This window comes from Thermobia domestica, chromosome 2 (assembly GCF_964235325.1).
Source record: "Thermobia domestica chromosome 2, izTheDome1.hap1.1, whole genome shotgun sequence".
NCBI classification, from domain to species: Eukaryota; Metazoa; Arthropoda; class Insecta; order Zygentoma; family Lepismatidae; genus Thermobia; species Thermobia domestica.
In genome coordinates, this window is record NC_137455.1 from 123,519,058 (window position 1) to 123,546,145 (window position 27,088).

The 27,088-nt window shown below is 37.1% G+C and overlaps 1 protein-coding gene across 2 annotated transcripts in view; it reads left to right on the forward strand.

Moving 5' to 3' along the window:
• Window positions 1–27,088, forward strand: part of LOC145675263 (acidic mammalian chitinase-like) — a 354,567-nt gene that overhangs the window by 298,788 nt on the left and 28,691 nt on the right. Inside the window, exons 1-2 of one of the 2 annotated variants that reach the window (XM_081745648.1) lie at window positions 22,729–22,836; window positions 26,536–26,601. In XM_081745648.1, coding sequence (XP_081601774.1) covers window positions 22,749–22,836; window positions 26,536–26,601 — 154 coding nt within the window. In that variant the 5' untranslated portion in view covers window positions 22,729–22,748. Of the gene's footprint in view, window positions 1–22,728; window positions 22,837–26,535; window positions 26,602–27,088 lie in introns of those variants that run through there. The other variant, XM_081745651.1, reaches the window with a different exon arrangement.

Sequence of the window (27,088 nt, forward strand, 5' to 3'; positions counted from 1 at the left end):
GGTAAATTCGTTGTTACATGATAGTTTTTGCAAGCTATGATTTTTTATTGGCCATTGGAAATTTGATGTCATAGCAAGCACAGGATTTCCAGAAACAAAGTTTCAAGAGAATATTTTATAATTATTATTGTATTGCCACACGGGGTGTCTAAAAAGTCCCCTGACTTAGGATAACTCAGTTATTATCAGAGCTACAACAAAATGTAAGAGGAGATACCGTCTTCAAATAAAGTTTTTAATAGACAGTAACTTCATTCATTTATGTTCTGGGTCCAGGTAAATGGTAACGTTGCATTTTCATGTAACATTATGTGCATATAGAGCGTACAGCCCGAACGGCTTGTCCGATTTGAAAAATTCTTGCACTTTAGATTGAAAACCTTATATTTGGAGACGGTTTCCCCTCCTACATTTTGTTGTAACTCTGATAATAAGAGAGTTACCGTACGTCATGGGAATTTCGAGACATTCTGTATAGTAGCTGAAACACTAAACAAATAATAGCTAATAGCTTTTTACTATGGAAAGAACAGAACAGCTTACTGAAAATTGTAACAAACAACTAATAATAACTTTTGACTCTGGAATGAACACGACGTTTTACTGAAAATGAAAAACACTGCTGAACAACTAAACAACTAATAATTTTACAACGTTAAGATTCTTTTCAGTTCAGATTATGAGTGGCAGAGTTCGTGAATAACTTCGTTCACAGACACTAAATTTAACATATCTCTTTCCATTTTCATTAGTAAAAGTGTGTCCAAAATGTATTAACACAAATTAGCTCTGAAATTTGTTTACTCTCTAACTTAAACTTTGAGAAGCACCTTTCACATGTCACTTGTGTGCATGGTAGAGACAACGCATGTTTGTATGCAATGTATAAATTATTAAAACAACTAGACTGACAGAAATTGGTACAAAATTTTCCCTGCATAAGACAAAAATTTTTTACATAATGTGTTTCTAGCATCATTATCACTCTTGCCGTGAATCCCGTCCAAAATGTTCCATCTCCCATAGCATGCTCAGATGCATAATCATCATCATCTTCTTCTACGGATTCAGGAGCACCATTCTGTTCATGACCATCAAAAACCAGAACGATTTGTGACAGAATACACGACAAAGAACTGCTGGAGCTCTTTGTATATTTCCTATTATTTTATATTTAGTTTTTTTCGCAAGAACTCTGAAAGCTCCTGCAGACACATCATTCTTCCCGATTTCCGAAAAGTGCTTGGGATCCAGCATTTAGAGTTCATTTGGCTGCTGAAATCTATCACTGACTCATGTAACAGCTATATTCAGAATTTTCGTTGAAGTTTTTTATTCTGAATAAATCATTTTCACTTATATTTAAGTTCTTTTCCAGTTCAACTACTGCAAGCTCTCCTGACATTTTCTTCTTTAAGATTCTTCTGGGCGGAAAGTCTTTTTCCATTGCTATCTCTACACCAGATTGCACAAGCTGTTGTTTTTTCACACAAAATATTCTTGTATTTTCGTAAAGCTTAAACAGACATCTTTTGCCTCTATTTTCTTCTGAAGTTGCTGCAGCAAATTGTCTAGAAGTCTCCAGGTTGTAAGATAGTCCAATCCTTGAGACTGCAGGTATTTTGAAACATGCTTCGTTTCTGTAAACAAGTCCTGAAACACAGAGCACATCATTACAGTGTTAAATTCTGTCAATTTATTCAGTAAAGTTTAGTTTGAAATGTTGATTTAACATTAAAACTCCTGTCCTGTACATCATCATTGAGGAACAATAAAAATGAAAGAAATCTTGATGATGATAGATAGTCGTCTCGTCTTGGCTTCATGTTTCGTAGCGAAACTCGTTACTGTCGACTACCGCATTCAGTGCCTTGTTTTTGCTCCACAATCGTGTTGCACCAACTTGTTGAACTTTTCGTAGTTTGTCATGTCCCTCGTGGCTTGCATCAATCATTTTCTTCCAAACATTCTTTCTTTAGTAGTATTCAGACAGAACACGGCACTGGTTTCAACCACACCAAATAAATTTGCAGCTTCAGGGATCTACTCAGTCAAATTTGTCATAACCAAATTAAGAGCATGAGCCATGCATTGGGTGTAAATGATTTCAGGATTATCCTTCTCCAGTAATGCTTTAACTCCTTTATAGCATCCAAATTAGCAGCTCCATCAATATCAGACATCAAAACATTGTTGGCAAAAAGTACTCTTTTGTTTTCATTTTAAGTTACTAGTCTTATAGTGTCACTCTTTACGACAACTGCTAACAGCCGCTCAATTAGTTGACCGCTTATAACGCAGAGAATTACTATAGTAAGCTGATTCAGCACTGAAACATCTTAAATAAAATCAACCATTATGCTGAAAATGCCCGCTTTCTTGCCGTCTTTCACTGTTTTCTCCAGCAATTTTGCAAACGTTTTTGATAGTAAATAGTTTTTTTTAAAAAAAAATACGCTGTTTTTCCATTTTTCTGTGATCAAATATAGACCTACAAGATGTATTAACATACATAAAGGACCAATCAGCCTGTGGTTAAATATGGACCCAGCTACAAACCAGACCTCAGTCTTCAACGATGAAAGGGCTCCAACTGCCCAACATAATTTAAAAAGTTCCAGGTCCCAACGGCTCAACATGATGAAGAAAGTGTCTAGGAGCCCAACTGCTCAATGAAATGAAAGAAGGTCCGCAACTGCCCAATATAATGAATAAAGGACTCAGGGCCACAACTGCTCAATGTAATGAAACAAGGTCCCAACTGTCCAATATATTGAAAGAAGGGTCCAAGGCCCCAGGTACAAACTAAATCACAGTTTCTGATAATAAAAGACCATAGTGAAAGATGGACCTAGCCAAAATCCAGTTATTGAAAAAGATAACTTACTGACTGATGGAAGGATGGAAGAGGGGTGTGTGTTGGCAGCATAATAACAGTGATCTACCGAATTATTTAGCTTTCTTCTGTTTTAGCTTTTCTCTCTTTCTCTTTCTTTCTTTATTGTTTCATATTTTTTTCTGAGAGGGAATAGGCTGCGATTGCGGCCTAACGGCTCATGCCAGTCTGCCCCTGACTCCCGTCTTTCTGAGTTTGTATTCTTGTGTCATAGCCCAATCAAACTTTATCTATTGCCGATTTTCCCCTTACTTGTAAAATTCCATTTCTACCCCTGGATCAAAGTATAGTATGAAAAATATTCTGTGGAAAAGATTAGTTTAATTTTACTGTGAGAATAAATATGTGGATCTGTATACAGGGTTAGTGAAAAGTATTGGAACAGAACAATAATAACGACATGTGCGGACGGAGGAAAAATAAATGTTACAAATGGTATTATTCCAAACCTGCATTGATTTGGTGTGTGGTTAACATGGAAGACATCTTGAATTCCGCCATATTGCATATCACACAATATTGTTTTAAATGTAAAAGGTTATGATTTTACACTTCAACTTAGTCTTGAATATGCCCACAAATGAGAATGTGAACTCATTTATTACACATCATATGTTTGAGACAGAGTGTGCTATGTTTGACATATGTATCTAATAGAAAAATGTATCATGATAGGGCAGTAACAAAGAGATGCATAGACGGAGGAAAAGCAAGTGTTACAATTTGGCATTGGTGTAGAAACTGCATTAAATGATTTAGTATGCATCATAGTAGCCATCTTGATTTCCGCATATTGTACACCACACAATATTTTTAAATAAAAAGAGTATGTGTTGAGTTTTGATTTTGAGTTTAACGCAGTGGCAAGGCCTGAGGGAAGATAGACAGCGTCTACAGGGCCTGAGGTAGACAGCGTCTATCCTTTAGAATGTTATATGTATTAAGCCATTAAGCCTAAATTACTAACTTAAAATTTTGCAGTTTAGATTCTGAACTTAAAATTTCCTATAATTTATTATGAGCTCTTTTTTTTAATGCTTCCGTATGAAAGACAGAAAGCAATGGGTCTCGCGAAACCTTGAACATTATTCCTATAGAAGCGTAGGAGAAACAAACAGCCACGTGAGAAATTAAAGCCCAAGGAATCGTGCTATGTAGTACAGTGAAACCTCTCTAAAGCGGACAGCCATGGGGAATCACAAATTTTCCGCTATAGAGAGGTGTCCGCCTTAGAGAGGTTTCAATATTTTTATGACATAAATTAGTAAACAAGGTAATACGCAATTAGAAAACAAATATTTTTGCATGAATCATGTATTTACGAATATTACAAAAATGCCTGAATTATCCACCGCCACCTAATACTCTATGTTCGAGGCACAACATGGAAATAAGATGATATAGTTCTCTGCTCTTTACACTTGCTACTACTTACTACATTTTAGGTATGTTGTTTTAATTTGTGAGTTAATTGCAGTCCAGTAGTGTCTTTTCTCAGACAATATGTGTACCCGCCGGCCAAAAACTTGTCTTCTGCTTGCTTACAGATTCTAGCGGAACAGTGCCATAACGTGTCATCCCAAATTGTGGGTAACTGTCAAACACTTTTCTGTCTAAAACAGTTTGGGATGGGTGGGAGTGGATGCAAGCAAAGGACATGAGAGTGTTGTTAAATAAATTACTCTGTCTGGGTTGCTGAGCAGCCAGTTGAGGAGGCAAAATGTCACAATGCTTCCTTGATGACACATGTATGAATTACTAAAAATGTATTTTTACTGCACTTTTCAACTTGTTTCTAGAGAAAGTGTCCGTAATACGGAGGTAAATAATACCTATAAAAGACAGGAAAGACTGTCCGTGTCCGTACTAGAGAGTGTCCGCTTTAGAGAGGTTTATCAATATGTTTTTTCCTATTACAGTGTTTGGGGATTACAAAATATGCCCGTTACGGGAGGGGTCCGTTGGTAGAGGTTTCACTGTAGTACTTGCGAAAAGACAGTTGCTGTTCTGACTACGTTAACAGGGCTACCTATCTTCATTTTAAGCCGGATTTGTAAGTGACACAAACAGACTGCTATTTCTTCTTATTTGTTTTCATTTTAAACCATCTTTCGAGCTCCCTCTATAAAATGTTAAATTGTTGTAACGTACCCTTGAAGAACATACATACATACATACATACATACATACATACATATATATATATATATATATATATATATATATATATATATATATATATATATATATATATATATATATATTGTCCCTATATGTCTCCAACATCAGAATAAAAAAAAAGAAGACTCCCTAACGAAAAGTTTAGATGTATTGGCAATTCTATCACTTTTATGTTTTCGAGAGTGACAAGTACTTTTACATGTCCCGGTAAATCCCCCCCCGGTTCGAATTTTCAAAAAGAGAAACCTTTTTGTTTTGGTCTGGGGCCTGGATCAAGGTACCCGTGACTAAATTTTGGTAACTCGGTCCACTCGTCTGGTCCGCTGGCGCACACAGACACAAAGATAGATAGATAGACATACAAACAAACTCTACTTTATTTATATTAGATTCTTCGCTCAATAATTGTGCAGATGAAAGATTTGAAAAATACAAAAATCTGGTCATTGTAGAACTAATAAATTATTGGATATTTTGTATGCATCAACAAATTATTCCATAGCAAACTGAATGACTTGATATCCACCTTTCCTAATACTGTTTGCTCAGATCAGCTTAAGAATGAACTTATGAACATATGTTCCGATAGAACAAACACATTTCTCTTCCCGAATACTTGAAATATATTCTCAGTAATGAACCTCAAAGCATATATCAGGAAACAACGAAGCTGCTAAATATGGTATTGAGCATTCCGTCAACTCCAGTTTTTTGTAAACATTCAATGAATGCCCTGAAAAGAGTGTAACTTACTTAACGAACAGCATGACAAACTTCCTGAATTACGGACACTTACAATAAAGAACTTGGTATGGAAGCTTTGTAGAATATTTGAATTCAAAGAAAGAGCTATTAATATTTTCGCCGAAATGAAGAATAAGGTATGGAGCTCATTTGCAAGACTGTAAGGTATTAATTAGATAAGGTATTTGGTATTAGGTATTAAGTTAGGTGTTGTAAGGTGTTTGGTTTTTTACTTCTATCGTTTTTTTTTTTTTTTTGTTTACTTCACAGTTCATTTCTAATGTATTTAGAAATGACTATCCCTAAGAAGGGTATAAGGAAGTAATGCCCCCATTTCTTGCAAATGAGGTACCATTCAGAAATCTATGCTTCGAAAAAAAATACTATTCACCAAATTTCACTATTATAAAAGTTTACACTTAAAGGAAGATATTAAACATATCCCTTACAAATACTATATATACCCTGAAACCTGTCTATGCTGGCCAACATTGGTTCCATTGAAAAGTGGCCAACTTACAGAAAATAAGCATGATTCGTGTATTTTTAGAATAGGATTTCTAGTATTACTTGGTTGTTAATAAGCAATGGCACGGCAGCTACTTTAAAATAATGTATATAGATTAATCATTTAACTACTTTTTGTTAATGAGCTACAAGTGTTTCCCTCGGAGCAAAAGATGTTTTGAGAAATGTTAAGGGAATTCATATTTCAAAACCTCCACTACCTTTTGACAAGAAGTCATGTGCCAATAGTAGAGAATTGAGATGGTTAGCTTTAGTCTTGAGAATTTTCGGAAATTACTAAAGCTTCCCACTGATGAACGGAGCTGATAGGCTATAGCTAATGATTCTACCAAAACAGATAGGGTAAACAAATACGTGCAATTATTTTCGGAATTCCTGTACGTGCTTTATCTTATTCATATCTTCCTTTCCCAACCCTTTATCAGGGTAGTGTTCTGGCCTTTGACCTCCAAGAACAAACCTTGGGAATCTATGCTTCTTTGTCTCCACTTACAAATACAGAACATCTGCCTCGCGTATGGGAATACGAAAGAGTTGAGAAAAACAACAAAATGGTACTTTGCGTGACCAGGATATGCAGGTAAATTTATCATTATCATCATAGGGTAAACTGTTTCAATGTGACCAACTTCCAAGATAGACAGGTGGCCAAGTTGACAGGTTTATATATATATATATATATATATATATATATATATATATATATATATATATATATATATATATATATATATATATATATATAAACATACATTGTGGCCCATTTTAATCTTTCCACGGAAATATATCAAGAATAGTTGAACATAAATGAACTGAACAAAAACTCAAATAAGAAATACCATGGGGCAAATCGAATGATGATATCGGGGTGCCCCCAGGGCCGCTCTTCAAGTGGACCCGAGGCCAACTTAAAAATTTTAAATGGAAACATGGGGCGAGTGACACTTCATTCGATAGATCTTTAAAAACTAAAAAGCGATGTGGCAAACGGTTTTTCATATAGGTCACCGTATTAAAAATGGCCGCCAAAATATGTTACCTATATCAGATTAACGTCCAGTAGCACTAATATGAAAACGGTTGAACATAAATGAACCAAACCAAAACTCAAATGGGAAAGTCATGAGATAAATCGAATAATGTTGTCGCGTTACGCGCAGGGCCGCCTTCCATGGGGGCCCAGGCCCAATTTAGAGGTTTTAAACGAAAATATGGGTCACGTGATACATCGTTCGATACATCTTCATACACTAAACAGCGTTGTGGCAAAAGATTGTTCATATGGGTCACCGTTTTCAAAATGGCCGCCAAGACATCTTGCCTGTATCAGATAAAACGTCCAGTATCGTTAATATGAAAACGGTTGAAAATAATAGCGGATGAACAGAATAGAACTCCTATAGGAAATCACAGAGGGTATTATTCATTCCACGCCTCGAGAATGATCCAATGGAGAAAAAGATTATTAAAGTATAAGAGATAATGCTAAAGAGGAAATCTAATTCTTAGAAAATTATCTTTCCGATGTCCTTCCGTAAGGGGTGATGCGGAAATGAATGGTAAAATTTCAAATAAGAACCCCACATTTACTTGCAACAGGTATGGTTTGTCTGAAACACTTGGTTGAGTTGAATTGATTTTGAGTTTAACGTCGCGTTCAGCAGCGAGGCTATATGAGACGTGGACCTACTGATTAACGTGCAATCCGAACTACACGTGCTCCCGCCGGGAATCGAAACCGGGTCTCCCACGCCAAAGGCGCGTGCGCTAACCGCTTAGCCATGGAGGAGCTCCTGAAACACTTGGGGTGTACAAGTGACTGGTACTATAATGAACCAATATTCTGCAGACGACTTTTGAAAAAACCAACGTTTCTACACATTGTTCTAAAATTGCATTGTTCGACAAATTGGTTTCGCATTTCAGTTGATTCATTTTGCACAAATTATTTCCTGCAATCAAAATGGAAGGTACCGTTTAACAAGAATTTTACCTACTTTTTTCCATTACAGGCATACAGATGGTGATCAGAAAAATGGAAACACCTGAACGAAATTGCAACTTACCAGATTAATATGCTGTCGGGCCACCTTTCGCCTTCAGAACAGCCTTGATGCGACGTGGGATGGAAGCATAGAGGTCGTGAATGGTAGCAAGTAGAATTTTACACCATTCCTCGTGTAGGGCATCGGCCAGTTTTGTGGGAGAGGATGGAGGTGGAAATCGTCGCCGGAGTCGTGTTTCCAAGACGGACCACAGATGTTCAATTATGTTGAGATCTGGGGATTGGGCGGACCAGGGGAGGTGTTGAACTTCATCCCGATGTTCCTCAAACCACGCTGCAACAACGCCAGCTGTGTGAATGGGTGCATTATCATCCTGGAAGATGGCGTCATTGTCCGGGAACAACATCCGGACCTTAGGATGCAAGTGGTCTCCTAAAATTGCGACATAATCGTTGGCAGTGATTCGTCCGCTAAGTGTGACCACAGCACCCAATGAAAACCATGATATTGCGGCCCACAGCATCACCGAGCCGCCGCCATGTTTCACAGTTGGGTGGAGACACTGCATATCATAAGCTTCTTTGGGCGTTCTCCACACATAAACACGGCCTGTGGTTGGGAATAGGGTGAAGAACAACTCATCCGACCATATCACACGTTTCCAGTCTTCAACGGTCCAAGTTGCATGGTCGCGGCACCATTTGCGGCGTGCGAAAGCGTTATGGTCCCTGATGAGCGGTTTGGCCCGTGCAACACGACCCCGTAAGTTCTTGTCATGTAATTCGCGGCGGACTGTAATTGTCGAAACATGGTGGGGGAGGTGCTGATTGAGTTCCTCCGTCACTTGTTCCGCAGTGGCACGACGGTTCTGCGTGACAATGCGCTTTAATACCCGGTGTGACCTGTCACTCATGATTTTCTTCCACCCACTGTTCCGCTTCCCCGATGTGGTTTTCCCATGTGTTGTGTAGGCCGTCATCACCTTCGACACTGTCCCACGCGACACACCTAAAACAGTAGCCACTGCCGTCACACTCACTCCACATAACCGCACACCAACAATTTGCCCTCTTTGAAAATCTGAGAAGTCTCCCATTTTACACTACCTCCGTCTGCTGTAGCCACTGGACACTGCTGTTCCACTGCGCCTGACGTAGTATGGAGACGGACCTAACACACCACCACCAGCGGTCCGGCTTTGCGGGCTCCACGACACCACTGCCAACCCATACATCTGACGTGTTGCCAACTACAGGTGTTTCCATTTTTCTGATTACCATCTGTATATCTCATAAAAAACATGTATCAGATAATTTTGTTGTGTAGATACAATTGCAAAAACTAAGGTTCTCAATTGGAATTTCACCGTCCCTTCCCGTCCTCTTCACCCACTTATCGTTGGACCGTTTTCTAGGAATTAGATTTCCTCCTTTGCATTATGGCACCTTTACTCTAATCATCTTCTCCTCCGTTGCAACATTTTCGAGCAATGGAATGATAAATACCCTCTGTGATTTCCTGTAGGAATTTTATTCTGTTCATCCGTTATTATCTTCAACAGTTTTCATATTAGTGGTACTGGCCGTTTTATCTGATACAGGCAAGATGTCTTGGCTTCCATTTTGAAAACGGTAGCCCATATGAACAATCTTTTCTTACAACGTTGTTTAGTGTATGAAGACCTATCGAACGAGGTATCACGTGACCCATATTTTCATATAAAATTTCTAAGTTGGGCCTGGACTAAGATGAAAGGCGGCCCTGGAGGCACCGCGACAACATTATTCGATTTGCCCCACGACTTTCCTATTTGAGTTTTTGTTCAACCGTTTCCATATTACTGCTACTGGACGTTTATATGATGCAGGTAACATATTTTGGCGGCCATTTCAAACACGGTGACCGATATGAAAAACCTTTTGCCACATCGCTTTTTAGTTTTTAAAGATCTATCGAAAGAAGTCTCACTCGCCTCATGTTTGCATATAATATTTTTAATTTAGCCCCGGGCCCCCTTGAAGAGCGGCCCTGGGGGCATCGCGACAGTGCCGTTCGATTGCCCCATGGTATTTCGTATTTGAGTTTTTGCTCAGTTTATTTATGCTCAAACGTTTTCAAGGTATTTCCGTGGAAAGATTAAAATGGGCCACCCTGTATATATAATGTGTGTGTCTACTCCGCCACTGGTTTAACGTTCCGTTCAGCAGCGAGGCTATATGAAAAAAGGCATGTGGGTCACAAATTGATGCTAGAATCTTCCTACAAACCACGTTCATCGTCCGTTTCAAAAGCATCGTAGTCTACATTATTTATTATTTCCGTAGTTTCTCGGGGCGAAAATACGCCACTATCATAAGAACCACGACTTGTCGCGGTGGTATTCATAGCCAAAAGCTCAACTAAAAAGAAGGAATAGTAAGCAAACTACAAGAAGGATGTGAAACAACCATACACACTTCCATTGGCTAATAGAAAAGGGGAAAACAAAAATAGTTACATGTTTTTGCCTTTTGAGGATTTATGTCTTTTTGGGATGTCATGTCATTTAAATCGACGCAATACGCATGAAGGTGAAAAATATTCGTGAAAAGTAAACAGAAGGGACTAGTTGTTGCTGCTGTTGTATTCTAACAGTCAACTCAATGTTCAACTAACGGAACTGACCTTTATAAGTACTGACTAAACGCCTTGTAACAAGAGGGCAACTAGTTACCCATGGGTCTCTTGCAGCTATACAGCGAGCTGTGTGCGTTCTGAGTCACAGCCTGGCTGTGTTTGCAAAAATATTGTTTGCTTTTCTTGCCTTGGGGCAAGGATTAAGAAGGCATCCTTGCACACCTTGGGACAGTGAGACGAAGTAACATAAAATGATCGAAAGACGACCGATGTTAATATAGAGTTAATAGTTTCGAGCAGTGGAGTATACTGGTTTGAAAGCATGGGCTAACACTGACCTTGTATATTATTATTATTATTATTATTAATGATAATAATAGAAAAAGTAATAATAATAATAATAATAATAATAATAATAATAATAATAATAATAATAATAATAATCATTAAATTTGCATAACAATGAACAAAAAGTGGTTGTTTTTTTTCTTTTTCTTTTTTTTTGAACGTTTGTTTTGAGACCATTAATGTTTTCCACCGTAAATGAAATTCCACCATACATTTGCGCAGTTCTCGTGGATTACATTCGTAAAATGTAAATTTTTAAAATTGTAACTTCCATCAAAAGTCGCCTCTATTACTGACGTTGGTTGTCATTCCTTAACAGTCTTCGCAAAAATTCTGAGTATAGTAACGTAATGCAAAAATGCAGATAGTCATTTAATTGTTACGTTTATTATCGCTACCTAAATCCCAAATTTTTGCGTTAACAAACTATTCTCGGGTCCTTGTGTTACGGAGTTCTTTTGACCGGGGCCCTTTCGATGAGGAGCGTTTTGATTCGGGCCTTTTGACTGGGCTTTTTTGTTGTGGATACATTTTGACTCGGGCCCTCTTCAGGCGGGGCCCTTTAAGTTAGGCCCTTTTATAGCGGGACCATTTTTGACAATGGCCCGTTTGACGCAGGTCCTTTTGACTTGGGTCATTTTGTCGTGGGACCCGTTTGACCGGCCTCTATTTATGAGGGGCGTTTTGATTCGGCTCCTTTCGATTCGGGCCCTTTTAACCGGGTCCGTTTGACTCGGCCCATTTTGCAACGGGTCCCTTTTTTACCTGGGCCCGTTTGACGCAGGACCTCTTGACTTGGGTCATTTTGTCGAGGGACCCTTTAACCCGGGCACTTTTTATGAGGGGCATTTTGATTCGGCCCCTTTTGAACAGGACTCGTTTGATGAGAGGCGTTCTGATTTGGGACTTCACTCGCGCCCTTTTGTTGCGGAGACCATTTAACCCGGGCTCTTTGACGCGGGGCCGTTTGACTCAGGGGCCGCCGTGGCTCAGTGGTGGAGCGTTAACATCTACTGCTTGGGATCCCGGGTTCGATCCCAGCCCACGCCAATTGAACTTTGAGTTAGACAAACACCTTGTGCGTGGGTTTTCTCGGAGTTCTCCCGTTTCCTCCCACTTTCTTCATTCCACCATTTCATTCATTACTTATCATCACCCTCTCCCTTAGCCTAACCGGCATAATCGTGGGACGTAAAACTTAAATATTTTTCTATATGGGTCTTTTGCCTCCCCCCCCCCGTTAGAAAAAATCCTGCGGGCGTTAGTGATTATGATGTTGCTTATTTACTGTATTATATTGTTCTATACACGGATAATATATAGTTAATAGTTTCGAGCAGTGGCGTATACTGGTTTGAAAGCATGGGCTACCACTAACCTTGTATATTTTTATTATTATTAATGATAATAATAGAAAAAGTAATAATAATAATAACAATAATAATTAAATTTGCATAACAATGAACAAAAAGTGGTTGTTTTTTTAACGTTTGTTTTGAGACCATTATTGTTTTCCATCGTAAATGAAATTCCACCATATATTTGAGCAGTTCTCGTGGATTACATTCGTAAAATGTAAATTTTTAAAATTGTAACTTCCATCAAAAGTCGCCTCTGTTAGTGACATTGGTTGTCATTCCTTAACACTCTTCGCAAAAATTCTGACAAGTAAACCTTACGTTTGGGTGAATCGAGTTGCTGACTGAGACACATATCAGAAAGTAGTACTAAATGTGGTCAGTATTTCAGTGAAGTTTTAGGTGCGAAGCTCCAGGGGTTTAGGAGATACAGCTACCAGAACATCACATGGAAGTACAGAATAGTCTTCATACAGTTGGAGGTAAAAGCTCTGTAAGACCTCTTGTAACGACAAGAGGTGAATAACAAATATATGGGTACATATTAGGACTAGGGGGAAGTCAAATAGTAAGGGTATACCTGACGGCGGCCATCTTGAAATCCGCCATTTTGAATTAAGGTTAAGTTTTTAAAATAGGAATAGGGTCATGTGATACATGATTTAAGGCGCAAATTTAATCAGAAAAACAATGGTGATGTTAATTTTGATTTACGCGCAATTGGTAAAAAGTTACAGGGAAATTAAATATTGTTGCAGCATATGTATTAGTCCTTTACCCCACCTTGTAAATTTTGTGTTAATGATAATAATTAAATAAAAAGCGGGTGGATAAATATTAGGTCTACGGTAAGAGTTGCCTTGATGGCGGCCATTTTGAATCAGACAAAAGTTTTAAACAAAACGCATAACAGTGACACCTTATTAATAGCAAATTTTACCATAACTCCAACGATATAACCATTTTTGCTTTATCATTAACCAGCACAAAATTAAATGGATCGCTCCTTACGACTACTGCTTTGACGGAATTGTTAACGACAAATGTGTCAAGTGTAACTCGATTGCCTTTGTCAGGTGTGCTCACTGTGACTCAATTCCACTTTGATCATTTTTCCTTAAATTAGGAACTTGTTTATGCGATAACAAATGCTGGTTAATGATAAAGCAAAAATGGTTATATCGTTGGATTTATGGTAAAATTAGCTATTAATAAGGTATCACTGTTATGCGTTTTGTTTAAGACTTTTGTCTGATTCAAAATGACGGATTTGAACATGACCGACATCAAGGCAACTCTTACCATAGACCTAATATTTATCCACCTGCTTTTTATTTAATTATTATCATTAACACAAAATTTACAAGGTGGGGTAAAGGACTAATACATATGCTGCAACAATATTTAATTTCCCTGTAACTTTTTACCAGTTGCGCGTAAATCAAAATTAACGTCACCATTGTTCTTCTGATTAAATTTGCGCCTTAAATCATGTATCACATGACCCTATTCCTATTTTAAAAACTTAACCTTAATTCAAAATGGCGGATTTCAAGATGGCAGCCGTCAGGTATACCATTACTATATGACTTCCCCCTAGTCCTAATATGTACCCATGTATTTGTTATTCACCTTTTGTCATTACAAGAGGTCTTACAGAGCTTTTACCTCCAACTGTATGAAGACTATTCTGTACTTCCATGTGATGTTCTGGTAGCTGTATCTCCTAAACCACTGGAGCTTCGCACCTAAAACTTCACTGAAATACTGACCACATTTAGTACTACTTTCTGATATGTGTCTCAGTCAGCAACTCGATTCACCCAAACGTAAGGTTTACTTGTGAGTATAGTAACGTAATGCAAAAATGCAGACAGTCATTACAATTGTTATGTTTATTATCGCTACCTAAACCCCAAATTTTTGCGTTAACAAACTATTCTCGGGCCCTTTCGTTGCAGAGTTCTTTTGACCGGAGCCCTTTTGATGAGGGGCGTTTTGATTCGAGCGTTTTGACTCGGGCCCTTTTGTTGTGGATACATTTTGACCCGGGCCCTCTCGGCGCGGAGCCGTTTGACTTAGGCGATTTTATAGCGGGCCAATTTTTGACAATGGCCCGTTTGACGCAGGTCCGTTTGACTTGGGTCATATTGTCGTGGGACCCGTTTGACCGGGCTCTATTTATGACGGGCGTTTTGATTCGGGTCCTTTCAATTCGGGCCCTTTTAACCCGAGGCCGTTTGACTCGGGCCCTTTGGCAGCGGGCCCGTTTGATGCAGGGCCTTTTGAATTGGGTCATTTTGTCGTGGGACCCGATTGACCGGGCTCTATTTATGAGGGATATTTTGATTCGGCCCCTTTCGATTCGGGCCCTTTGAACCCGGGGCCGTTTGACTCGGGCCCTTTTGCAGCAGGCCCCTTTTTCCCCTGGGCCCGTTTGACGCAGTGCCTTTTGACTTAGGTCATTTTATCGAGGGACCCTTTAACCCGGGCTCTTTTTATGAGAGGCATTTTGATTCGGCTCCTTTTGACCAGGGCCCGTTTGATGAGGGGCGTTTTGATTCGGGACTTCACTCGCGCTCTTTTATTGCGGAGACCATTTGACCCGGGCTCTTTGACGCGGTGCCGTTTGACTCAAGGGCTGCGGTGGCTCAGTGGTAGAGCGTTCACTTCTGCTGCTTGCGATCCCGGGTTCGATCCCAGCCCACGCCAATTGAACTTCGTGGTGGACAAACACCGTTGCGTGGGTTTTCACCCGGGCTCGTTTGACGCAAGGCCTTTTGACTTGGGTCATTTTGTCGTGGGACAAGTTTGACCCGGACTCTTTTAGTGAGGGGCGTTTTGATTTGTCTTTTATCGACTTGGGCCCTTTTAACCGGGAAACATTTGACACAGGGCCGTTTGACTCGGGTCCTTTTGTAACGGACCTCTTTCCCCCGGGCCCGTTTTACGCATGGCCTTTTGACTTGGGTCATTTTGTCGTGGACCCTTTTGACCCGGGCTCTATTTACAAGGGGCGTTTTGATTCGGCCCCTTTCGACCCGGGCCCTTTTGGTGAGTTGCATTTCGATTCGGGACTTTTCTCGCATCCATTTGTTGCGGAGACCTTTCGAATCGGGCCCTTTTGACGCGGGGCCGTTTGAGTCAGGGGAGGCAATGGCTCATTGGTACAGCGTTCACTTCTGCTGTTTGGGGTCCCGGGTTCGACCCCAGCCCACGCCAATTGATCTTTGTGTTAGACAAACACCGTGTGCGTGGGTTTTCTCGGGGTTGTTCCGTTTCCTCCCACTTTCTTCATTCCACCATTTCATTCATTACTCATCATCACCGTCTCCCTTAGGTTAACCGGCATAATCGTGGGACGTAAAACTCAAAGATTTTTCTATATGGGTCTTTTGCCTCCCTCCCCCCCGTTGGAAAAAATTCTGCGGGCGTTAGTGATTTTTGATGTTGCTTAGTTACTGTATTATAGTGTTTTATACACGGAATAAATACTTCTGTGTTTTATATAATAATGAGAGCCTTATTTACATTTATTACGGTCCTTGCTTTACGACAGCGAAACATATTCACGTTCAGCGGTAATCAGTTTCCATTTCCAAATAATTACAGTGAGGCGAATGATATAATTCATACACAGATTTAGGACTTAGGAAACATGTCGTAGTAAATTCCTGAAGAGTAAAAAGCGATAGTAGCAGTAATTAGCTCAGTCAGTCCCTATAGTTCCTTAGTAAATTACATAAATCTTACTGATGTTGTATCTCTTTCTTTCTCTTCTCTCTACATCATGTCTGGAGATTAGTGTTTGGACAAATAAGCTAAAGTAGCAATTTTGAAAAGTAAGATGATCTACGCTATAAGTGACAGATGTTGTGGTGTTTAACTTAACATATAAGGCAATAAATTGAAAAACAGAGATAACAGTGCACTGATGCTTGAAATCTGTGCCTTTGCTCTCTATACCTACGTTATTTCCCTAGTCAAAATAAAAACTCTTCAAAATTAATCACAAATTCTTATGCAACCATCCCTTCCTTAGAGTATTGCGCGTTCACATACCCGTCACGGCGATGTAAAGACACTTTTGGCGACGAGGATACAAAATGCTTCTAATGCCTCAAATATGTGAAAATTGTATATTTATAGTACTAAGAATTAACGAACACGTTCATCGTTCGGTTGCGCTAGCCTGTGTGCTGGAGAGAGTTTGTAGGAAATGTTTGTAAATACTGATAAAGTACTGCGTATTGGTATGCATTACGTCAGCACACACACACATAAAAATCTGCACTACATTCATGCATACAAGTCTTCATTACACTCACACATATAAATGAAAATCGAGAATTCATTTTGTAAACCACATTTGTAAGTCAATCATCACTTTCACTATCAATATCGCTGAATAAAAATGGAATGCCTTCATTCTTTTGTTTGCTCGACGCCACGTTGGCTCCTTATGCTCCACGCTCCGACGTCTTTAACAGCAGTTGTCCTTCATGTCACAAGCAACGTCTTTTCTTCCCGGTAGCCATGTGCCTAATACTTGAAAGAAAGGGATCAGAAGTAATAAGGAGCATTTGCAACATATCTTGATTCGTAATAGTGATATTTCCGAAATGTTCGTAAGTCCCTCTTGTGCCTCTTTAGAAAGCTGACCTATTGGTAAAATGGCATTCTGTAGCCGATTCATGAACAAGAATTTTATGAACACTAGCAGACACATAGAACCAACTGTAAAGATGAAGGAAGAGTTAGTCTGTCTCCAGTGCATAACTGTCAAAAACGTTGGGATCAATATCAAGTCCAGAATTGATTACGTATAATATCATCGAAAAACGTGTAATCAGTTATTCAGAAATCCCCATTATTTGCGAAGATCGGTGTGAGTCCGCAAAACATCTAGCAGTGTTTACATCCTTGCTTGTTCCACTGTCTTCTACTTTGGGCCTATCGCATTAAGGTCTATTTTTGCTCTAAACTGCTTCCGAATCTCATGTTTTCGTGATTTCAATAGTTCCTTGTGCTTCTTTCGAACTTGCCATATCTTGAAATCGAGTCTATATGCAATATAAAGGAGGCACTCAAAAAATCGTATGTACGCATGTAACACTGACAATCCAAAGAGAAATGTGGATGCGTCTATGTCTATCATAGAAAATCTCTCTAAATCGTTCATTTCTTTGGGAGATGTTTTGCAAATATAACACTTTTGAAGAGATTTGTTGTTCAGGAGTGCATTACAACTTTTCCATCTACCATAGTGAGAATGAGCTCGTGATGCACAGTAAATTGGAAGCCAATGACATTCATAGTTGATAGGTGATCTTGAATCTGCTGTTCAATGCACTGGACTCGTTCAACTTTTTATATATATATATATATATATATATATATATATATATATATATATATATATATATATATATATATATACAATAAAGCTTGAGATTTAATTTCTGCACTGACATCTGAAACAGTAATACTCTCATCTGACGGGTAACAACTTTCTTAGCCTCGAGTAATTGGTGATAACTTGGACAAATGTCTGCGCTGCGTGTTTTGGCACCAAGACATAGACAGTTGTATTGGTTTTTGGTTAACTTACGATCGAGAAGCAATGCAAGCGCCTCTTCTTTGGTGCACGGTTTAAGTAAAATGCTCTGGCCCTTTGCGCTCATAAACGCTTGTCTCATCTTACGAACTCTAGTCGAAGTTGTTTGTGTCACCTCACGAAGTACTTTTTCTGCATCTTGTTGTTCGGATACCCGAAGCCTCATTTTGGTAGCAAAAGCCAGTTCCGACGTACTTGCAGATGTACGTAAATCTTCCACTTTCCTCCGTTTAGTTATGTCAATCGATTCTCTGAAATCTTTCGATGGACAACCGCCAGGATTTGATCGACGTTCCATCTGTCTAGGGAATTTAAATGTCAGTTCTTCATCAAGCCATTCTGTATGTGTCATTAGGAAATGTCATGATTTCTGCCACTCTTATACAATTTTTGGTACACTTGGCTGCAAAACCTGGAAACAATTCGTCGAATGTCTTCAATAACGAATGGGTTATCACCAAGGTCCAATTACGTCAAAACCCAGGTCTGGACATGTTGTGTTTGTTCCCTTTGACAACGTCCTTACATTTCTCTCATTTTAGCATTGACCTGGATGCGTCTCAGCATCATTATGAACTATAGATGTCCTGCACGTAAAAAGTCGGAAAAACTGCAGTGGTGTCATTAAATTTTTTTGGGGGGAGGGATTTTTCACGGAAGAGAAAAAGGTTTATGGACGAGCTGGCAGTTGATGAAGTAATAACTGAACCTTTAAGAACAATTAAATCTGATGTTTACTTTAAGATCATTGACTCACTTGCTGCTCAATTACAGGAACGCTTTTCAAACCAATCCTTGGCCTTAATAACCCAAATGGCTTTCTTTTCCCATGATGAACTTAACAAACTAAATGAGTCTCCGGTCAAATATGATAAAAGAACTGTATGACTTCTACTATTTTGATAGTGAAGAAACAGTAGCTGAGCTAGAAAATTTCTCATTCGTATACAAGTCATCACACCACAACATAAACATTTCTGATTTGTTACCCAAACCAAAAAAGCCTAAGATTTTCAAGCAAGACAAGAATAACAGTAGTAAATTAGACTCAGAAGTTGCTCAAGAAGATTTAGATGGAGAAGAAATTGATGATGAAGAAGAGTACAGCATGGAAGCTACTGGATTAAACGATGTTTTATTAAGCTTTACAAGTGTTTACAGCAGCTCTCGGGATTTCCAGACTTAAATGGGCTCTACAGAATTCTGCTCACACCCTCTGTAATCAGTTGCTCAGCTGAGAGAATCATGAGTAGGATCAAAATTGTAAAAATAATTAAATAAATAAATAAAATTTTAAAAAGTCGTCCCAGAACAAGCAAGGGCAACACTTGGTTAAATAACTTACTAATTTTAAATAGCGAGACTAAAATTTTAAACAAATTATCATATGAGGAAGGATATTATTGATCAGTTTTCCATGATCAGTAAACAAAGGTTGTTGTTAAAACGTCAGATTCATTAAGTTCAATGTTTTTATTATTCACTTTTACTTGTATAACTTGATGTAATTTTTAAACCTTACAATTTCTGGAGTTATGCAATTTTTTTTCTGTATCTTTAAGAAAATATGTCATGTACTTTTTATCATGTAGCCTTGCTTTTGGTTAATGGTTGTCAAAATAAATATAACAATATGCCAAAATAAAGGTAATTTTAACATAAACATACGTGTAAAAAATAAATCAGTAAAATACTGATTATAAGTTAATATCGAGATGTATAGGGAATTTTAGGTCTGTTAAAAAGTAAAATAAAAATAACTTTTAATTAAGTGTACAAGAGAAAGAGGAATTCCTGTGCTAAAACTTTTAAGTCAGGGACGAACAACAAAATTTTTTGTTGAGAATAGTCGAGCATCACAGAAAAGTCGTCACCTAGCGAACAAAAGAAGGGGTTGCATCATTGAAAGTTGATTAATACGAGTAACACATGTTTTGTCTATCATACTACTTATTAATCTTAGTGTCTAGTTTTAGTATCATTTTAAGTTTGTGATTTCTAGTTTTAAAAATAAAAGTAATTAACCTTGAAAAATCCTATTTTTGCTTACTTTTACAAAACTGATCAAAGTATGCAACCTTTAAATATCATCCAATCTTCTTAAAATTCGTTATAATAAAGTCTGTAAAGATTTTACATTTTATTTTTTAGCTTACAAAATGAAACATCCTAAAGTGTACTATCAATTTTATGTTGAAATAAACTACATTTACATTTAACGTTTGTGTGCTTCTAGTGTGAGTCTTGAGTCTTTTTTTTCTTACCAATAATCTCAAGTGTTGAGGTAGGAAGAGATGTAAAATTAAATGCGAGGAGGGTTACTTTGTTAATTTGGGGATGGATTAGTGTCACAGCCTTTGGGGGGATTGGCACCCCTACTCAAGTATGTATTTTTGTTCAGCTTGATGTAATTTGATATATACTGTATAGTGAGCAATATAATACTTCAACAACAAAAATTAAAGATTAAGAGATAATCATGATTTTGGGCTAGACCTATTTCTAACTAACCATACTGTAGTCTTGCTAGCGTCTTAATGAAAAGTTTAATTAGTGTCACTTCCATTTTATCCGTATCGCTTCTATTTTAATAGACAAAGTAGTTATCGTACAGCATCAATTTCTAGGTGTACAAAATATTTGTCTTTCTCGATTTTCTCAAAAGCTGTATATGAAAATTGATTCTCACCCTTATTATTCTGTTCAGCTCAATGTGATTTACCGATTGTTATATGCCTCATCTATGGACATTTTTTCTTCCGTTTAATGCTAATATTCTTACACAGACAGTAAACTAGTGCATTTAGAAAGAAAAAAAATCCATATATTCCGGCTACAATCGGATTTCCTGGCGCTGCTACTGCCACAGCAGGAGAACTGCAATTCTAGAAAATTCGTGTTGTGGTGAGATTTTCCAGGACTGTGTAGTGTCCACATAATATTTATCAAAGTACGAGATTATAACCATGATTTTCTGTATCCTTTACTTGCCGACGGAGGACACACATCATTTCCGTCTATTTGCGACTGTACAAATTGGCCCTGGCTAAGCAACAAATCTGTGAGTAGCCTGATATAGACAATCTTGTGTGTAATACTGAATCCTGGTTACTTTCGCCTCTTCAGATCTTCTAGATTAAAAATCAGTTTTTTTTCTCCCAGTGTAATATTCTAGAATTAACTATAAGTATATCCGAATCTATTCAATATCAGACAGAAAGGCTTATAGTTGAGAATCTATTAGGACATTGTCACTGTTCAGTCCCAACAATAGAAAGCTGAAGGTCATTAGTAGAGTGTCAATCTCTGGTAAATAGCTTCCTTGGTATGATAACAGAATATGTAAGTTTATTGTTGATAGCCTTTGTATGTTTTCTCGGCGTTCTTTCGCATCTCGCCCCCCGCATTCCCACTTCATTTTATACGAGAATATAAATATTCGAAATTTCACATTTTTTTCTAATATGGACTTTAAAATTCGTGTTCCATTGCAATTAAGTCAACAACTTTAAAATTCGTGTTCCATTGCAATTAAGTCAACAACTTTAAAATTCATGCTGGAAATGAAAAATGAAATCTTTGAGTTTTACGTCCCAGAGTTGTCATGTAGGCTAAAGGAGATGGTGACGATAACAATGAATGAAATAGTGGAATGATGAAAGTGAGAGGGAACGGGAGAACTTCGACAAACTCAGTGCACACGACGTTTGTCGACCAAAAAGCCCACTTGACGGAAACTGGAATCGAACCAGGAACCCTACGCACCAGAGGTGAACGCTCTACTACTAAGTCATCGTGGATCCCTTGCTGGAAACGAAAATGTTAATTTTAAAAATCTATATTTTCAGTTATAGAGTTTTCTTTCTGATATTGAATAAATTTGTATTTTGTTGGATATGCAGACATCGACTTGAGTGATCTTGATGTTTTATTATTTTTTTTTTTAATCCTTTAAAATCCTTTTTTTAACGTTGAATCCATATACATTTAATTATTAAATGTATATCTTTTGAGAAATTTAGATGGCTGTTCCTTGAATTTTTAAAAAAAAATTCCTTCTAATCTATTTATAGCCTTCAACATTAGCAGCAACGTAATAGGAAATATACTATTACATTGTTTTGGCGTATACAGCTACCACGTTCAAGTAAAGGAAATAGATATTAATTAAAATTCATCTCCATTTTCTTACGGCAAGAACTGTAATTTCTTAGAAATAAGGACTATTCTAACCCAGCTTCTTTATAATTAGCTCTCAATAATCTTAATAATCTCCAAATTTAGTTGTAGTGATTGATTATGTACTTAATAGATAAGCATAATTGTATTGTACTTTATTTTGCGTTTATCAGTTGTTGACTATTTGATCAAAGAAAAGTACTTTTATCAACGACGTCAAATTGATTCCGAAAACTGGGACAGAAAAAAATTGTACAATAGTATACAAAGGAAAAATGTCAACAGCCTATTCCTATAAAAAGAAGCAAAAATACAAGAATCGATATAAATCGTTTATATCTGTGATACTGAACACTTCTTCAGGTAAGAGAAATACCTACAATTTTAATGAAATCTTTAGGAAAATTTGGGATGTGTTTTCGCACACATGCATCTATATGCAATTGGACTAACATTTGATATTTCTTAATGAACAATACTTAATAATAATGATGGTTTGTAATACCAAAATTAGGGATAGCAACGCAATTACATGAGCTAAATCACTGATAAAAACGTGTACAAAGCCTATGCTCACTCAGTCGCTCTTTTATTTGTCAACTCCAATTTAACTTTACTAAAAAGCGAGAGGCATATTGATGAAAATTTGTGTCTGTATAGGTGTAACTAGAGGGCGCTTCTTTCCCTAGAACACTATTACCCCCAAGAATCCTCTTGAGCCACAGCCGAAACTGTGAACATTGCAGAAGTTAGGCGCTATGTGCCCCTCTAGCAAAATTTCCTAGTTAATTCAATGTTTGTCTGCCTGTTGCACGATAATTTTTGTTAAGTGTTTTTCAATTACAATTAAACGGGATGTGTTTTCTTAGAGTGGGTTTTCTCAACCTGGAGGGGCAGGACCCCTAGGAAAATCGCGAAGAGAGGTGAAAAATATAGTGTGATTAGGACCTAGTAGCAGAAAATAATATTTTTGAAGATTAATTTGATTTTTTATTATTATTATTTTGGTAGACATACGTGCACTTTTATTTCTCTAGTTATTGTCAAATACATCAAAGAATATTCAACAAATAGAGAATAGTTTTAAAAACATAATAAAAGAGGAGTGAAATTAGTGAAAAATTACGTTTTGAAATACAAGAAAAACACAAGTTCAATTGTAAATGACAGGCAAGAATAATCAAGAAACATTAAAAACCGGAAATTATTTATGGGGGTTGCTGGCAACAAGATGTGATAATAGGGGTTCGTACTATGAAGTGGGTGAGAAAGACTGCCTAAGGGGCCTGAAAGTCATCTTTATTGCCTGTCAAGGAGTGTAAAGAAGTGAATTCTCCTTACCTTAACAATGTATGCTTTTTCGTGACAATTTTCACAAAATTTTTGCAATTATGCGAAGCAGGCTTGTTTCCACTGAAGTTGAGAACGAAACCTATCAAACGAAAAATGGTTAAATTTACCCTAGTGCAAGGGACTCAAAATGACTCAAAATGTCTCAATGAAATTTTAGTGGGTCGCAAAATAATAATAAAGGCAATTTCATTTTAAAGCAATTAGTAATTGAAACTTAATATATAAAGTTCACAAGTTACAAAAGAACAATATGTTTTAATGAAAATGCCTTTTTTCTTATACAGCATGAATTTTTAGTTTACGAAAAAAGTTCATTTTCCTCCATTTTCTCAAAATGTTTTCAAAACACGCTTCAAAGTAAAAGATAAAACTTGTAACTTTTGTGTCCAAAGTTAATGTGTATATATAATGAGTTAACCAGATGGAAATGTGTCTGCATCTTGGCATTTCAGATTATGGCATTCCTACTTTGGAGCAATGGACAATCCTACTTAACATTTTCGATCCTAAGCCCAAGCTGCACACGGAGTTACTTATTAATGCAAACAGACGAGCTCGGTGTTAATAACTATTCCTCTTGCTTCAGATTTAAATACATTAACGATAAAACGGCAAACGCAAATCCAACTTGAAAATTTGAGGAACTGGAGTTGTCTTGCTTCGCTGTCTGTTTTACGATAACTTTCTTTTTAATTGTTTTTGGTTAATCATATCACCTGTTTTCTTTGAGGTTTACAAAATTTTCTATTGTTTGGGGTTGATATCGGTCATAGGTAAGGGGTGAATTCAATTCCAAATTGAAAATATGCGTATCACATGTTAGTTGGCTGAGTAGAGTTTAGCGTCCCTCTTAGTAGCGAGGCTATATGAAATGTGGAATTACAACTTCACGTGGGATCCACACTACATGAACCTAGGGTTGCCAACTGGCCGGTTTTTCACCGGCCTGGCCGGAAATATTGCTGTTATTTTGATGAAAGCCGGTGGCCTTTACAAACTTCTTACCAGCCCCTGTATGACCGGTTTTTTTTTTTTTTGTTCAAATTTATATCTAGTTCGAAGTATAGATTTGAAAAGTAACTTTCATTCTGTAAATCCAAAACTGTCACCTTTCACCATCTATCAACGATTAATATATTTTGTTCATCAGTTTAAATAATTTTAAAGAAATGACGGCAACTGTATCAGGGAAAATTTGAAATTTACTTCTAAGCAATTTTATATATTTATTGAAAGTGACAAAATACTTCTTAAAGCAATTTCCTGTAGTTGAAGTATAAGTTTAAACAATAAATTTCATTTTCCAAATCCAAAATTGTCTCGTAAAGATTAATCTACTTTTGTTAATCTGTTTCGATAATTTTAAAGAAGTAGCAGTTACTGGTAAATACAATAACATGATCAATGCCGATTTCAGTTTCTCACTTATAGTACAATGTATCTATTAAGCTTATTCGTGAATCTACTAAGGATATGCAGAATACAGGTGCTAATGCACTTTTGTTCACGATAGTACATTTCCTTCCCATGGATGTATCCGAACAGAGATACTTCACATTTAGACCTATATCATAGGGAATTTAGAGGGGTGCCGGTCATTTTATTTTCCAGAGTTGGCAATCCTACACGAACCTCCACCGGAAATCGAACTAAAGTCTCCCATGCCAAAGTTGTATCACATATTAAAGATGCTAATTTTTTTTTCAAACCCAATGCAAACTTTAGCTGTCTGAATTACACCCATCACGTAATGTGAACTTTTTTGAAACGCAAAGGAATGAAAGAGTAAACATGGTGATAAACGACAGATGAGTTATTTTCCTGTACCACAAACTTCGAATTTACTTCTATTTGAATGAAATTTGCATCGACTTTGTTATTACTGTATAGAATATCTGTTAATTGATTATTAGGTATGGTGAGAAGACCATAATCATAAAATCTAGAGGGCCGAGGCCTTTTTCAATTTTCCCTGTCCGCACAAGTATGTCAAAAGTAGTCCAAAACATACGTTATCCTTCCCTAAAATACTGTATTGGCCACCAGTCTGTCTGGTAGCCTACTTTCTCATTGATTATATCCAGTGGCGTAAATTACACACCCTCAGACCCTGCCTTGCCAGAGGGGAGTCGAAAACATTCTATGGTTACTGAAACACGCTTTGATTATAATTTTTGCTGGCAGTTCATAAAAAAAAAAAAAGTTACGCCAGTGATTATATCGTTATAAAGAAGTTTTCTAGCGTATGCACAGCAAAACTGTTCTAAACTACTTGTATCAGAAAAACTCTATCTTGTGGCTTAGAGAGTTTGAACGACAATTTTAAGATGATATTGTTAGAATAAATTTTGCATTGAAAAGAAAATTCGAAAAATCAGGAAAATATCTCTGCGCCCATTTCTCGAAGAACAGAAACATTATTTCTCTTTGAAGATTTCTTTTATGACATTGAATCTGTGGGTTTTCTTGGGTCTCTTCGTTTCTTCCCACATTATCACTGCACGAATTCTTTCATAACCATACTTTTTCATTAATTCTTTATCATTCTTTAAACTATAGGACGTATATCATCGGACATAAAACTTTTTTTTTTTTTTGCAATTACTTTTTAAAAAAATATCTATTTGTTTTTTGTTTTTTGTTTTTTTTTTTTGTCTATTATCTTCTTCCACTTTTCGAATGAATTATATGTTTCACTTTACATTTCAGATAACAATATGATGTTCGGAGCACTATTAATCGCAAGTTTATTTTTTGCAATTCCTCCTTCTTTGGGTAAGTAATGTATTGATTTTTTAAAAAGTGAAATTGGTTTACTTTAGACTCGCATAAAAATGGAAATGTTTCATGTAATATTTAATTATTTTCAAAGAAGGAGTAATATGTGGAAGAAACGTTTTATACAGGCGACATACCACTAAAGTAAAGATTGTGTAACATAGAATACGTATTTTCAGAAGTTGGTGATCCTCACGTAAGGATACTTGAATATCTGTTTATTATGAAAACAGTAATACATTAATGAAGTATTTTTCGATGTTTATGTCTAGAAATCAGTTATTTTCTCCTGTATATTCGAAAATCAAAATTAGCATATTTTAGCAGGGATAGAAATTAATTCACCGCACCAAAATCAATTAGCATAATTCATACAGAAGATCTGTAAATTTTTATCAGTAGAACTTAAAAAGAGCACATAATATTATTACTGTAACCAGCTACTAGTATTGTAATACTATTGTAATACTGATAAAAATCTAAT